This window comes from Nannobrachium achirus (genome assembly GCF_963921795.1).
Source record: "Nannobrachium achirus genome assembly, chromosome: 24".
Lineage (NCBI taxonomy): Eukaryota > Metazoa > Chordata > Actinopteri > Myctophiformes > Myctophidae > Nannobrachium > Nannobrachium achirus.
The window spans coordinates 31905559-31922066 of NC_137831.1; the positions used below are offsets into that span (position 1 = coordinate 31905559).

Genomic DNA, 16508 nt, shown 5'->3' on the forward strand with positions numbered 1-16508 from the left:
TTCCGTTACAATTACATCTTGCATCGTGTCATGTCATGTTTTTGTATGGTGACAGACTAGGAGGACAAACGGGGAGGCGGGGGAAGCGAGGGAGCTACGTGAACTGAAGGGGAGAGCGGTTCACAGGAAAGCACGTTGTCGTACCTTTAAATCTGGGAAAACGTGTTGTTTTAGCTGTTACTATGTATCATGTGCGTCAGTCCTCAGTCAGTCACGCCTCTAGTCACGCTCCATATTATGGCCAAGGCAGAATTCAGTTCCAAGTGTGACTCGCGTCACTACAAGCAAGCTCACAGTGCGTCGCATCACGACACATTGTGAGCTTGTACATAGGCTGTTTTCAGAGTGCAACCAAAAATAAAATTACTTGTATTTTAGTTCTACTGGATCTCTTCTCCAACGGTCCATCCCTAACAACATTTTACTCAGTTATAGTCATCATAGCTTAGTTCTCATATCGTTTTCCGCTTTCTTCCCGTTGTGGTCGCAGACGGCTCCCTGCAGAAGCTGGCCCTGCTGCTGGATCACTACGGCATCAACGCCGACGTCATCAGAGACTTCTCAACCCAACAGCTGGACAGCCTGCCCTCGGCGCTGAAACACCTGGACAGCAGGCACGTGCACACATAGACATCATAGGGGGCTTGAGCCCCTGCCCTTTTACTCGTCTGTAAAAAGTGCCCTCTCCAGTCCAGACCATGAATGCAGTTTTCACTATGGTTAAAGAAATGCAAATTCCCTCTTTCCTACTTGAACGCGGCATTCAAGAAAATTGCCTTGTACAAACTATTCCTGGACTTGAAAGCAGCATATTATGTTGAAAGAATTACCGTCTCTGTGTAATCCATGCCGTTACGCCACACCTCCAGTATTGATTTGATAATGCTTAGTTCAGTGTAGTATCAAGTACCGAACATAGCAGACCTCCAAGCTCACAACCCGTTGTGAGCTTAGAGGTCTGCTATTTTTGATATTTTCACCAAAAGGCCCTTTTAGAAATGTCAGCCCCTGCCTCTCTAACATTCTTTGCACGTCCCTGCTGGACAGACTGCCCTCTGCTCTGAAACAGATGGATGGACTGCCCTCCGCGCTCAAGCAGCTGGACAACGTGCCTTCTGGTCTCAAACAGCTCCAGATGGACGCCTCCTACACAGACGAGAACACCAAAGGTTTGAGCTGTTTTGTGTGCTAGTATAATAATTCTAGTATTGTTCAACAGGTATTGGCATTAAAATATATTGATTTGACAAAAATATAGTTTCGTTATTTTGATTATGATGATGATTATTTGTATTATTAGCCTATTATCATATTTTCTGAATATTTCGAATTTTCAGATTTGTCAAGTTTTCTTTCTATACACAAAAAAAGGGGGAAAAAAACTTAAACAAAAGGCAACACATTTATTATTATTATTATTATTATCATCATTTTGTCTTTACCATTCAGATAAATATCGGAACAACGCCTTTTCAGGAAAGAAGGTAAGGATAACGTTTTCTAGTTGTTTGCTTACAAGTTGCTTTATGATTGAATGGCCAGTGGATGGCAGTGTAGACTTAATATAATATATAAGAATAATTCATATAATTGTGGTGTTGAAAACTCTTCATCAGAACAAAACAAGAGAGAACTAAAAAATAAAACAATAAAGAAAGATAATACAGCATAATTATAGGGCAATGGTTTTTGGTTTGCTTTGAAGAAAGGAAAGTACAGTTCAGACATGAGTTTTAGTGATATAATATAAACAAACAGACAAGTGATTATTTCAATTTAACAACACTCCAACTAGATTACATTCACCTGTTTGATTCCCATTGCTGCACGTTCCACCAAACGCAGCTGATTTTAATTACAGAGCTACTCCGTTTTTTATCTAATTCAAGATGACGACAAGACTGTTTATTACTCTTTAATCAGCACACTAAAATATGTATCTGAAAACATTATAGGTTAGAATAATAAGCAACTCGGTAACAAACATCTTGCACAAGTGGCCGACTGGCCGTCTCTCTCTGGGCTACAAACAATAACACACAAGGCCCATGTGAGTCCGACTTCTGATTGGTTCAGAAACACACAGGCATCCGTTTCAGACTGATACTTCAAAATAAAATGACAGAAAAAGCCATTTCAGTCAGACTTTAACCCATTCTGAACGGGTACACATTAAAGTATTTTACCCCTTCAGGCCGGGAACACATTTTTGTGTATTACAGTATAGTACAGTATTTTTTGAAGTTTTTCTGATTTTCTTCTATGAAAGCTAAAGGTGTAAGCTATCAAATAGTTTGGGAATTTTGTTTCTAACTGCTACAAAGGCTGAGTAATAAGTTTTCCAGAGAAACAGTGGGTCATTTTCAAATCGGGCTTAGGTCTATAAGGCTTTATTCAAATCGGACATAGGCCTAAAGAAATACCTAAATGTATTCAAATCTGATGTCCGTCTTTCATTTCACCTTCAGGTTACAGAGGGTTCTATGACCTACAGGAAAGATCCAGCGGTTCCCGTGGCCCCGTCCTCTTCTCTGGTCAAGGCACCCACGTTGGGAGACCCTGGGGTCCCCGTCCTGAAGGAGACCAGACCCACGGCCTCGGCCCGGGAGGTGAAACCGGGACGGAAGGAGCTGCCGCCCGACTCGGACGCTGGCGGCGAGGTCTCCATGATGCGAGACCCTGTCGGCTACATCGTCACCAACCAAAGGTGAGCTGAGCTGAGCTGAGCTTAGTGCATGTCAGTAGCCTATGGAAGTGATTTGATGTTCACTGTAGCAGTGGTTCTCAAACGTTTTCATAACCGATTTTTTTTGTATTTTGGTCGTGGACTACCCATCTAAAAATGTTTTGTCAGGGACACCCAGAAGAGGGGAACATTTTATATATATATATATATATATATATATATATATATAAATATATATATATATATATATTATATATATATATATATAAAGATAGATCTGCTATTTTTGCCACCTTTTATCTTCGGCTGTTTGAAAACAGCAGAAGCCCCTCTGTGGGTGTGTGCACGTTTTCGTTCACGTCACAGGTTTCAACGGATACCTGGATGTTGTGACGCAACAGACAGGAGCAGCCATTACTAGCATTTAGCTAACAAATTGTGCGCTTTGGGCCATGAAAAGGATGCGGTTAAGCTTGATTCCAGACTTTTTTGAAGCACAATGAATGGAAGCCTATGGAGGATTTTCCATGTGCGTGCACGTGATCGCCGAATCGAAGTGATCCACAGTTCGGGGCTTTACCTACGTACTCCACAGTCCTCTCCTACAGATCATATTGTAAAATCTAGACCTTTTCAAGGTTAAAATATGAAAGAAGTACTCAAAAACACCAAAAAGTGTCAGGTGTGAGAGATGGTGTAGTGGGTTAAAGATCAGACTCTCAGTTAAAAGGCTCCATGCTCAAATCCCCCTCCACCTACAGATCATGATGTATTATGTGGACCTTTTCAAGGTTAAAATACATAAGAAGTAATCAAAAGCACCAGAAGATGTTTTTTTTGAGAGAGATGGTTTAGTGGTCTAAAGATCAGACTCTCAGGTAAAAGGTTCCATGTTCAAATCCCAGTCCTCCTACAGATCATATCAAGATGTATTCTGGACCTTTTCAAGATTAAAATACGAAATAACTACTCAAAAATACGGGAAAGTATTAGCTTCAGATAGTGTAGTGGTTTAAAGATCGGACTCTCAGCTCAGAGGTCATGTGTTCAAATCCTTGTCCACAGTTCATTCCTGGAGTGCTTTAACCTATTCAAGAGAACAATTCAAAAGCAAGAGGAGATACCTGTTGAGGGCCCAAAGGTGCCTTGGCCGGGGGGTCCTCCGCCAAGAACTTAAGCTTGACATATATCATTTCCTGTGTTCTGTTGAATTTTGCGCCAATGATTCGCCTTGCAACAAAACTGTTTTAAGGTCAACCGCACCAAAGCAGCTTTTACATTTTCAAGATTGAAATATGAAACAACTATTCAAAAGCACCAGAAAATATCTATACTGGCATATGGTTTAGCGGCCCGGTGATTGGACTTTCAGTTCAGAGATCGATGTTCTAATCCGAGTTCAGAGGTCTCATGTTGAAATCCTGGTTCTCATGCAGATCATTACTGTGTTACATATACCTTTTCAAGGTTAAAATACAAAGGAAATTGTCAAAATCACCAGAAAATATCTGCTGTGAGACATGGTGTAGTGGTTTAAAGATCGGACTCTCAGCTCAGAGATCACATGTTCAAATCCCAGTCCGCCTACAGTTCATTCCTGGAGTGATTTAACCTATTCAAGAGAACAATTCAAAAGCACCAGGAGATACCTGTTGAGGGCCCAAAGGTGCCTTGGCTTTATCGGTTGTCCCGGTCCTCGGTTTCAGACAGGTTCAAGGCTCATTCCCAAGGTACACGGAGGACCATCGGGAGGGGTGTCCCTCCCCCTGTTTCCTGGGAAGTAAAGGTGTAGGGTTATGTCTGAAAGAACTCTGTCCAGCCATCCTTTTACAGGAAGAACTACTAAATGGTGAACTTCAAGTGACTTTTTTAAGTTCAGAATTTTAGTCTTGAAAAGGTAAAAAAAAAACTCCAGCAATGTACAGTAGGAAAACTGGGATTTGAACATGGAACCTCTGAAGTGAGAGTCTAAATGGTCCTCCATGTACCTTGACAGCATGGGACTTGAACCTGCGATATGTGTGTTTCCATCTAAACGGGCGAGTATACAGGGAATTTTTTTACGCTTCAAGTGTTCTTTTGTATGATTGCCTTCAGTTTGTAAAGTTACGTTGAAATACTCCACCATTGAATAATAGGATTGCCTACATGAGCCTACATGAATGAATGTTAATGTGTTCTTTCTTCAATCTGTAATCCGATAGCTCAAAATTGTATCCATCATTTTCCAATGCTAGTAACCTGATAAAAGTATCAAACTCGCAAAATTCACCAGCACAGAAATACATCTCCTGGATTCTGACAGTCCAATGTTGGCAGCTCTTCATATTACAGTACAATATTATGTTGTAACCCCACCCCCACCCTACGAGGTAGGGGGGTCCCTGCTCCATCTCCCCGTCAATTTGGGGGTCGCTGGCCTGAAAACGTTGACGACCCCTGTGTTAGGTTCCTGGTTTACCTACGTGTTTCAATGCATTTGATGTATTACCTTGTGCTGTCCTTGCTTATTGTAAATCGCTCTGGATTAGGAGCATCTGCTAAATGCCTAAATTGTAATTGTAAATTGTAAAGTCTGTATGTTTCCCCACCAGCCCCCTCAGTTGGAACGATGGGGTGCGTCTACTGCACCTCCTAGGAGAGAGGATCCACCTCTCCAACTCTGCATTCCTCAACGCCAGGTTGGACAGACAAACAAACTGTAAATTGTTAATGAATTGCCTTGTTGCTGAAATATGAGCCACGATTAAACCCATTTTGCCTTGCCAGTGAGAATGATATTGTTTAAGCCGAAAGTGTGGGGTTTATAAACATCGAACTAATTTCCATTTCCTGAAGAGTAATGGTTTTGGGTTTACACTCGACAGCGACAATATGAGGGTGTACTGTAAGTTATAGTCACTGGTGCGAAATGTGTGAAATAAAACATTTCCCAGCAGCACCGGCGAAAGGGAAAACAAGTGTCACTTTTCGATACTTCTTTTCATTGGAAAAACAAATCTCCCTCGACCCTCCTTTCTCACTGTCAATGTTCTGACAATTTACTGGCAATCCACTGTCTTGCAGATGGCATGACGTGTGTGTGCGTGTGTGTGTGTGTGTGTGTGTGTGTGTGTGTGTGTGTGTGTGTGTGTGTGTGTGTGTGTGTGTGTGTGTGTATGTGTGTGTGTGTGTGTGTGTGTGTGTGTGTGTGTGTGTGTGTGTGTGTGTGTGTGTGTGTTCTCTTCTGCAGTGTGGTTGGCCCGGCAGTCACCTTTAGCATCGGCCCGAACCCACAGAACCAGACAGCCGAGTCTGTTGCTGGGAAAGCACGTACGTGTTATTATTGTGATTCTCTACAAAAGAAAGAAAAAATTGCATTTTAGATTTTAACATTGGCTTTTCAAAAATAGCAGATATCTGCTATGCTTTTTGTCAATTTGGTAAAATCTTGAAAGTGTTTGAAATTTTTTTAAGAATTTTGAATTACAGAAAGGTTTGAGAACTACTGATTGAGAAGGCATTTTGTAGAATCGGCCTCTGGTCTTAATGGGTGGTTAGTAACTAAAATGTGAAGGGTTCTAATGCATTCTAAGTACTGGATCCATATTTGGGCTGCCTGTTTTAATGTTATTATATTGTAATAGTATGTCTGAGTCCTATTTGTTCTCAGTAACTTAGTAACTTTGTTTTGCTCCATCCAGTTGAAGAGAAGAACTTCCTGGAATCTGAATCAGGCCTAAAGATTCTCCAGACAGGAGTTGGAGAGGTTTGTGCAACTGCACAGTAAATATAGGCCTAAACTACTACTACTACTACTTTCTGTTGTCTATGATTGTCTCTCTTATCGTCTCTCCTCTCTCTCCTTTCTTCCCTCTCTGGTTCTCGCCCACGCTCCCACAGAGGAACGATGCCAAGGCGTTGCCCCTGGCAGCGCAGGCTCCTCGGGGCTCTCGCTGGGCCTTCGCCACGCTGGTGGCGGCGGCCTGCGTGGGCGGAGTCCTGGTGGCGGCCACGGCCATCACCTGCCTGCGTCACCACGCCCACCGCCTGGCGGCACAGAAGCTGGGCCTGGGCCCCGAGGGAGGGCCCATCTCTCACCAGGAGTACCAGGTGTGTGCGTGTGTGTGTATTAACTTGACATGTCCACCAGAGCTCTCTCTATTACTGCGGTTTGGCAAGTGGCAAAGTACACTTTTGCTACCCACTTGTCTCCTTCCCTTACCATGTCTTTTTGTGGTGACATATACACTACAGTATACAGTACTGTATGTGTTGTACACTGTTTATACAGTTGTCTTGATTTGTCTTGCAGTTAGTTGTGGGCTCGCTGAAAGCGAGAACACTATGTTATCTTCATTATTTATAGAGTTCCGTCACGTGAGTCCGTCGCAGACAGTACAAAGTCAGGGCCCTTAGCCAATGAGGTGCAATTGAGGTGTGGAAAATCTGTGAGTGGTGTTAGCTGGAGTATTGGTTGAGCTTCCCATGACAGTTATCACGCTGCAGAATATAGTCACGAGTGAGCCCACATTGTTTCGTAGGAACAGTATCTCTAGTTAAGTTTAGTGTTTGAATTATGATTTGTTTAGCGTACTTTTTTCTTTAGTTCAGTTCAGTTTTAGTATGTGTGTGTGTGTGTGTGTGTGTGTGTGTGTGTGTGTGTGTGTGTGTGTGTGTGTGTGTGTGTGTGTATACAGTATATTAAAAATAGTCCAGTCTAAATTCCTGTCTCTCTCTCTCTCTCTCATGTTATCAAGGATCTATGCCGGCAGCACATGGCCTCCTCCAAGGGGCCCTTCGGACGCTTGGAAGCGGCAGCGCTAGGGGCCGTGGGAGGAGGAGCCAGTGGGGGTCCGGGCAGCGGGGGAGGCGGAGGAGGCGTGGCTACATCAGGTGGAGGTGGTGGTGTCGCGGGAGGAGGAGCAGTGGGCGTAGGAGGAGCGTCAGGAGGAGGTAGGGATGTGTAAAAATGACAAAACACACATAGGGATCCTTGACATGAAAAAGTTTGAGAGCCACTGACGTAGAAACATGCGTTTTTCAAAAAACCTTAGAAGGATTTGGAAGACATTTAGAGAATCGGGTCAAACATTTTCAAAGACTTGCACAAATGTTTATGGTTTAAAAGAAATAGCAGATCTACAAGCTTGCAGCGTGGCTGTCGGTGCCACGCTGTGAGCTTGTTGCGACCGTCAGGTCGCAGTTACTACCAAAACCTCCACCGGCTGTCTGTCAGTCTGTCAGTCAATCTGTCCGTCACGTAACACTTTTCCTCAACTCATATCTCCGCCACCGTTACCCCAATCCATGCCAAACTTTGCACACACACTCCTTGCCTGCCAATCCACAACCTCCACCCCACCAGGGACCCCCGGAGCTCCAGGCACCCCCAGGGACCCCCTTCCGCCGCCGCCAAAAAGTGCAAAAATGACCAAATGACCACCCAAACAGGGCTGTTCACGGGGAATTCCTGGGGACCACCGACTCCTGGTGCTCCAGAATGGATGCCCCTAGTGGAGGACCCCCGCCACTGCAGCGCACATAAAATGCCGTAACTTGGGCTAGGAGCGACCGGGAGAGCCGGGGCCGGTACCCACGCGTCCGCCTCGGTGGCGCCAAGAGAGCCGTCAACATGAATCTGTCCCATATAGCGCCACCTTCAGGCCCATTTTTTCAAACACATTTTTGGACACTGCTCCTACATATTTTGCCCTAAAATCACGCAAATCGGTACACAGTATGTCTACACTCATGTCATCAACATGGATCTGTCCCATATAGCGCCACCATCAGGCCGATTTTTTCAAACACATTTTTGGACACTGCTCCTACACATTTTGCCCTAAAATCACGCTGCGACCTGACGGTCGCTTATCTCCCAATTAGGGAGTACTGGTATATCTGCTATTTTTCAGTAGTTAAAGCATTGAATAATGGTTAAAGTAACAATGCGTAATAAAGCATTCAAATGTTGTATTTATGACTCATCCCTAGGAGGTGGAGGAGGAGGCTGCACAGACACATCCAGGATGAGCAGTGTGTCGTCTCAGTTCAGTGACAGCAGCACCGCCCAGCCCAGTCCCAGCTCGCACAGCAGCACCCCCTCCTGGTGTGAGGAGCCCGCGCAGGCCAACATGGACATCTCCACCGGACACATGATCCTGGTGTGTGGCTGTGGGCCGGTGTTAGCTAGCAACTATTTTCAACAATAATGAAAAAAAAAAGACAAAAAAAAAAAGAATCTTGAAAATGAAATATAAAATATTTTGAAGATTTCTGAAATATTTTTTAACAAAAAGAAGCTGGTACGGATATTTGATGACCACCCCCAACTGCTCAAAAAAATATTTGATGACCCCCTTCCCCACCCGATTTGGACCATACCAACCTTAGATAAAAAAACAAACAGTCCCCTTAAAAAAAGAAAAATGCTAAAAAGGTTTTAACTACTACACGAATCATGCACTTAATCGCAATAAACATTTTGAAACGCTGGGCGGACGGCACTACGTTTTTGAGCCGTGAACAAAGCCTCGTACTGGTTAAGCAGACCCCCGTGTTCCTCTGTCCAGGCTTACATGGAGGACCACCTGAGGAACAAGGATCGCCTGCAGAAGGAGTGGGAGGCTCTGTGCTCCTACCAGGCCGAGCCCAGCGCCGTGGCCACCGCCCAGAGCCAAGCCAACGCCAAGAAGAACCGCTGCCCGGACGCCGTGCCCTGTGAGTCCCACTCACAGCCAGGCGGGCTGAGGCCTAGAATTATTGAATGCTTTAACCAGTGAAAAATAGCAGATATACAAGCTCGCAGCGCGGCACCGAGTGCCGCGCTGCGAGCTTGTAGATCTGCTATTTTTGAAAAAGTCGTGAAAATATGCGCAAATCTTTGAATATATGTATTTTCAAAGTGAACGTTTGTACCTCAAATTTTGCTTCTGGGTGGTCCCTGGAACTAAATATTTTGAGATGCGGGTCCGTGGCCAAATACATATCATCTTGGGGGTCCTTCACATGAAAAGGTTTGAGAACCACTGACATAGTAGTCTCTCAAGAACAGACCAACTGAGCTCCAGTTAAGTGAAAAGGACCTTTTCTTTGATGATGGCAAGCCAGATTGCTGACATAGAAACATATAGGTTTTTCAAAAAACCTTAGAAGGATTCAAAAGACACTCATAGAATCGGGTAAAAAATGTTCACAATTTTTCAAAAATAGCAGATCTACAAGCTCGCAGCGCGGCACTCGGTGCCGTGCTGTGAGCTTGTATATCTGCTATTTTTCAAAGAGTTAAAGCATAAAATAATGATACACAATAATGTGTACCCGTTCTAAATGGGTTAATGAAAATCGTCGCTGTAGGGTGGAAACCTTGCATGTACAAAACTGTTACTTTTCGGGATTCAAGTTAAAAAGTATTTTGGACACTATGTATGGGCCCTATTTTCGTCTAAGCTAAATCCCTAAACTTATTTGCCTTTTTTTTTTTTACTATTTTGAAAAACATTTTTAAATAGTTAAAATAGCTGATCTACATCTACAGTTTAGGGGTTTAGGGTTGACGAAAATAGAGCCCCTCATGTGTGACATTGTAGCATCAAGTACAGTAGATCAAGTAGAATAGCATTGATTTACAAAAAATTAAAATGTGGAGATAAGAGGACGGCGACAAAATCCAACAACACAGGGTCCAATAACAGCATCACTGCCTCTTGTTATCTGACTGACATCTCAATGATATCAGTCAAACTTTTATAAGATATTAAAATTATTCAAGAATTTCAAATTGCTGACCGTTGTACAGTATACAGTATATGGTTAAAGAGGTTAAACTGATTGTGACGCTATATTAACTTATTTAGCTGGGGATCCTCTGGAGTGAGCTTGTAAATCTGCTATTTTGGGCAAAAATTGTCCTCCCAGAATAGGATGCCAAGTTTCAAGTGGTAAAAAAGGCCTCCGGTGTTGTATTGTATTCAGAGTGAGGATGTCTTCTTTAGATGATCATTCCAGAGTGAAGCTGAAAGCAGAGGTCAACCCATCCCGCGTGGATTACATCAACGCCAGCACCATAGTAAGACTACATGCATATAAAATTTATTTTCTTTTAGTTCTACTCGATGTCTTCTCCACTAGTCCCTCCTTGTCATTTTAGTCAGGGAGGGTCTCTAGATTTGATGACAAAATTGTTTTAGTCATTATAGCTTATTATGTTTTTGTTTAGTTTTCATCACTGACTAAAGGTTGTCGCGGATTCTTTTGTTAGTCATGGTTTTAGTCGATGAAATTATCAATGACACACGTATGCACTTACGCACACATGCACGCAAACGCACACAACAAATCTGTCAATTTCCTTCCGCGACTATGTAAGCACAGGCAGATCTATCGCCATGGCACCCAGTGCCTACGTACTGTTGACTGACAGATCACTCGTACTTTAGCCGGAGATGACGGCTGACCTTTAACCAGACCTTTAACCAGAGGCAACATGACTGGTGTCATGCACGCGCGCGCATGGCACCAGTCATGTTGCCATACCTTAGCTTTTGCTGAACTGACGCCACTGCCTTTAACCCCCAACGTGACCTTCCCCTATCCTGCTGTAGATTGAGCACGACCCCAGGATGCCCGCCTACATCGCCACCCAGGGACCCCTGTCACACACCATCTCTGACTTCTGGCAGGTCTGCAATCCAACGTTCTGTTCTGGAATAATACTGCTGTTTTGTTGCTCTATTCATGCCAGTGCTTTTATTCAGCGTTTGAGCCACGGGCCACCGGTTGATGAGATTCAGCCTCTCAGACCCAAAACGTAGATGTTTTTAAATCGTTGGATAGGATTTTGTCCACAATTCCATGCTGTATAGATGTGGTGCCATGGGACTGATAACAGGTCAATCAATAACAATTCTTCTACATTCTGTAATTGTGTCGACTTCTTATAAATTAAGTAATGCAGGTGTTTAACAATAATTTAATTTGATGATAATACAGTATTGGTCATGTGATGCCAACTGATTAATGGTGATGATAATAACATGCATTTGTGGTGTGATGTCAGATGGTGTGGGAGAGTGGCTGTTCAGTGATAGTGATGATGACCGCTCTGGTGGAAGATGGGGAGAAGCAGTGTGACCGCTACTGGCCGGACGAGGGATCCTCCCTGTACCACATCTATGAGGTCAGAACTGTGAGGCTCCGCGAGCTTTTGTGTGCGCGTGCATGCAAGAGGGAGTGTAGTGACTATCTTGGTCAAAGCCACTCGGCTGGGCAGAGGAAGAAGAAAAAAAATGTCCAGAACGGCAACAGACTTGTCCGACTTTATTCTATCCATCAATCCATCTTTCCCTTCCTACTATAGATAAACTTTGTTTTGCTACTCCTCCCACAGTTTTGGTGGCACGCTGTATGTCAGACAGAATGGCTCCTATGTTACTGTAGATTTTCACCACTTTAACCATTATTTTATGCTTTAACAATTATAAAATAGCAGATATACAAGCTCACAAGCTTGTAGATCTGCATTTTTTTTAAATCGTGAACATTTTTGCAAATCTTTAAATATATTTACTTTTAAAGCAAACTTTTGTAAATCTTTGCTCCGGGGGGGACAAAATATTTAGAGATGGAGTTCGGCGGTCAAATATATATACGTTTCTAGGGGTTCTTGACATTAAAAAGTTTGAGCACCACTAATCATAGCCGATAGAAGCCGATAAATCATAGCCGATAGAAAACCGAAGACATTTTGAGGTATTTTTAAGACCTAAATGGGACAGAAGTATTCGAGAGTTTATATGCATGTGCTGTTTGTCCATGCTCTCCAGGTGAACCTGGTGTCGGAGCACATCTGGTGCAACGACTTCCTGGTGCGGAGCTTCTACCTGAAGAACGTCCAGACCCAGGAGACCAGAACTCTGACCCAGTTCCACTTCCTCAGCTGGCCTGCCCAGGGCATCCCCACCTCCACACGACCCCTGCTGGACTTCCGCAGGTACTGCAGCCTGCCTGGGGCATGTGACATGATCACTGTCCTGAACATTCCATACACGTTAGCTTTCTTTCTCTCTCTATCTCTCACAGCACAGGATAGAAGCATCTAAGTTACAAAACAGAGGCCTTAGTGTGAAGGTGAATCAGTCTAGTCATCAGTCCCTGGACCCCGACTTTGCTTATGTACAGTGATTCCCATATCTTCCATGGTTATTTGCTGGAGAACTTTTGTCTTCTGGTCTAAGGTCCTCCCTTGACTTGCCAGCATGTTTAAAAAGGCTACATCCACTTTTTCACAATCGATGACAGAGGGCCACATTTTGGGGGCCACAAATCATATTTGTTTCATATAATCATATATTGCTGGCAATACAATTAGTTTGACTTACACAGAAAAATATTGTGAAAATAGATGAACCACAAGCCCAAATTATCTTGTACTTAAAGTCTTGAAAGTCCTTAAATTTTGTAACAATTTGCAGATACCCCGTATAAACCTACTGTATACGGTAGGCCTATGTATTTTGTTTTGTTTACTGTCGAGTAAGAAAACAATGTTGCACATTTAGCTAATCATCTGGGGATCTGGAGACCCCCCCCCCCCCCCCAAATAATTTGGGGACCCCCTGGGGACCATTGTCTTAAGCCACTGAGCCTCTGAGTTGCGATGCACGGCCTCTTGTTCTCTGGGTCATTTGTTTTAGCAGAACTGGGATTGCGTTTTGACGTGGACATTTATAATATCGAGGCACTTAAGCAGTAATACACAAGTGGGAGTGCTATAATGTGAGATATTGGTACTGCTGTGCTGCGGTCGTAAAGCGAAGGGCTTTTTTTTTAAATTTTACTACTGTGTTTGGAGTGCTGTTATTTGGGAGATATTGGCAATAAGAATGCTCATTAGACTCTCAGTGACTTGCAGTAAATCACAGTGTCACCATTAGCTGTGGTAGAACGAGACATACAGCCTCTGAAATTGTCTGAGGTTCTTTCCATTCTTTCCTGAGGGTGTTTACTTTTCTGGAACCCACAGATTCTGTGCTTTTATACACCGAAGCAGCTAAATTGAGCTACTAAGACCCACAGCCTTTGACATTGTCTTTGAGTTTCTCAATCCCTCCATATGGATGTTGTCTTTCGAAACTAGCCACTAGTGTCCAAGACCTTATTGGAGCCACTTAAAGACATTGAGATGATGGCATTGAGCTTACTCTTATATGCTTAGAATTGACAGGACATCAATGTCTCTGATGAGTTAGAGGAGGTAGATCTCTACACACAGATGTTGGATGTTATCCTTTTCCTCTCTTGTCTCTCTGCACCCCCACAGGAAAGTGAACAAGTGCTACCGAGGCCGATCCTGCCCTATTATTGTGCACTGCAGGTAACGTGCACTACCCTGTAGGTCCACTTGGTGGCATGCATACACCTAGTCACTGTCAGGCAGCAACCTCTTATCTAGAAGTTTCAAATGTGTGTTTTCGTGTAGTAAATTAAAGTTGATTTTGTCTACTAAAAACTATGACGAGAAATGTTGGTTGACTACCTTTTTTTTCAATTACGAAAGCCAAATAAAAACTATGCTTTGACTAAACACTAAGACTAAACATATTGATAATCTCGTCAACAAATAAAAACTAGAATAAAATGTAATAGAGGAAATAATGGACAAGAGATCCAATGGAACATAACTAAGTAAGACAAGTCATTTTGTGTTTGTTTGCACTCTGGTGTTGCGCTTTGAAAATAGCAAGCCCACAACGCAACGCATCGTGACATGTTGTGCGCTTGTAGATCGGCTACAATCAGCCTGCCAAAATACATTTTTGTAGACAAAATCAACTGTAGATTTAGTCGATTAAAATCTTGTGATACTTAGTCAACTAAAACTAGACTAAAAAAAACATAGTCTCCTTTCGGCCTGGTGGAGACAACTAAACTTTTCAGATGACAAAATTGTGACTGAAACAAAATTAGATTTTATACAAAAGACTATGAACTAAATCAAAATTTGACATTAAAATGAACACTAATGTAATATTCTCTACACTTGCGTCTTTCCATCAGTGATGGCACTGGACGGACCGGGACTTACATCCTTATCGACATGGTTCTGAACCGCATGGCCAAAGGTAAGGCCAGTCTCTCTGTACAGCATATACACAATGTTTTGTATTGTACCTGGATTCGAACGCTGGTCTCCCGCACAGGGAACCAAACATACCCAATCATTAGCAGCCTACATTCAACATCCTCACTGTCCCGATGGCATGATCGTCTGTTGCAGGTGTGAAGGAGATTGACATCGCCGCAACACTCGAGCACGTTCGTGACCAGAGACCCGGGATGGTGTGCACCAAGGTAATAATAAAACTAATAATAATAACATGCTCAATTTTACAGCGTAGAGGGGGGGGGGCTGTCGTTGTAGCCTGACATTAGCCAGACTGATACTGATAACGTGGATTCACTCACACGTTGCCAGTGGTGGAAAAAAGTACTCACATTCTTTACTTAAGTAGAAGTATCGATACCGCGTTGTGAGCTTGTAGATCTATTTTCAAACATTTTCTAATTTTACTTTTGGTACTTTAAGTACTTTTTGATGCCAATACTTTCATACTTTTATTCAAGTATATTTTGAATTCCAGACTTTTTTAGATGTACTCTGTTACAAGTAAAAGTCTGGAATTCAAAATATACTTGAATAGAAGTATGAAAGTATTGGCATCAAAAAGTACCAAAAGTAAAATTAGAACATTTTTGAAAATAGATCGTAGATTGTAGATCGGCTGTTTTCACTAGTTTAAATCATTTTAAAAATGATAAATACAAAGCAAACGGTTTTGGACATACAAGGTATCCACCCGACAACGACGATACAGTATGAGAGATGGTTTTGTCACACTCTCTATGTCTTTCTGTTTGACTGTCTATTACTTACTGTCTACCTACTGTACTTACTTCCATAAATTCAAACCTTACATTCCTACCTACCTTCTTGCATCCTTGCCTCCCTTCCTATCTCCTTACATACTGTACCTACAGGTATCTGCCTGCCTGCACAGTAAAATCCGGAGTGTTGATTTAATTAAATGTTTTTTGTTTTCGTAATTTACCACGTGTCCACAAAGAGACGGATGTGACGAAAGCGTGCAACTCAATGAATAAACAGCGTCTTTCTCCCCGTTTTCCAGGACCAGTTTGAGTTTGCGCTCACGGCCGTGGCAGAGGAGGTCAATGCCATCCTCAAAGCCCTGCCCCAGTGAACCGACCGACCGCCAGCCTGCCTGACCCCTACTGACCCGACCCGACCACCCCTTGCACTTGGAATTGTATCTTAAAAAGAAGACGAAGAAAACATCACCTGTGTGTTAGAGTACCTCGCCTTTACTGTCTAATTGGACAGTGACCTTGTGAATGGCCTTGTGATACTTTATTTCTGCCACAACCCCACCCTCCCCCATTGGGGCGATGATGCCTTGAAACTGTGTAATGGTGACATCCAAAAAAGAAGGAAAGAAGATAATTTCGGGCTCATTTAGAATAATAATAATAATATACATTAAGCCTGAATTAAACTTTGTCATACGATGGTGTAGCTTGCTGGAAGTAGCTATTTTATGACACTGTCATACGATGGAGCAGAAGGCATCAGATGTACTGTAGAAATATGATCTGGGCAACAACAAAAACACATATACAAATATTTTGTGTAAATCATAGTCATAGAACGCTACAAGAACAGTCCACTTTTGGGCAACATGAAGGGAAGCTTGTTGTCAATGAGCAGATTTTCAGATTTTCCAGACATCTCAAACCTTTTGCCATCAGAACATATATCAAATCG

General features: G+C 42.9%; 1 protein-coding gene across 1 annotated transcript in view; it reads left to right on the top strand.

Moving 5' to 3' along the window:
- LOC308280223 (receptor-type tyrosine-protein phosphatase-like N) overlaps positions 1–15927 on the top strand; it is a gene marked incomplete at both ends in the record, with an annotated part of 46569 nt that extends 30642 nt beyond the window's left edge. Inside the window, 18 exons of the mRNA XM_080720485.1 lie at positions 491–614; positions 1048–1183; positions 2469–2707; positions 5281–5367; positions 5919–5998; positions 6370–6434; positions 6569–6778; positions 7426–7621; positions 8663–8832; positions 9241–9388; positions 10663–10736; positions 11272–11349; positions 11727–11846; positions 12493–12659; positions 13989–14042; positions 14726–14790; positions 14946–15019; positions 15856–15927. Of these exons, the coding sequence (XP_080576611.1) occupies positions 491–614; positions 1048–1183; positions 2469–2707; positions 5281–5367; positions 5919–5998; positions 6370–6434; positions 6569–6778; positions 7426–7621; positions 8663–8832; positions 9241–9388; positions 10663–10736; positions 11272–11349; positions 11727–11846; positions 12493–12659; positions 13989–14042; positions 14726–14790; positions 14946–15019; positions 15856–15927 (2159 nt within the window). The remainder of the gene's footprint in view (positions 1–490; positions 615–1047; positions 1184–2468; positions 2708–5280; positions 5368–5918; positions 5999–6369; positions 6435–6568; positions 6779–7425; positions 7622–8662; positions 8833–9240; positions 9389–10662; positions 10737–11271; positions 11350–11726; positions 11847–12492; positions 12660–13988; positions 14043–14725; positions 14791–14945; positions 15020–15855) is intronic.
- Between the last annotated feature and the right edge of the window lie 581 nt (positions 15928–16508).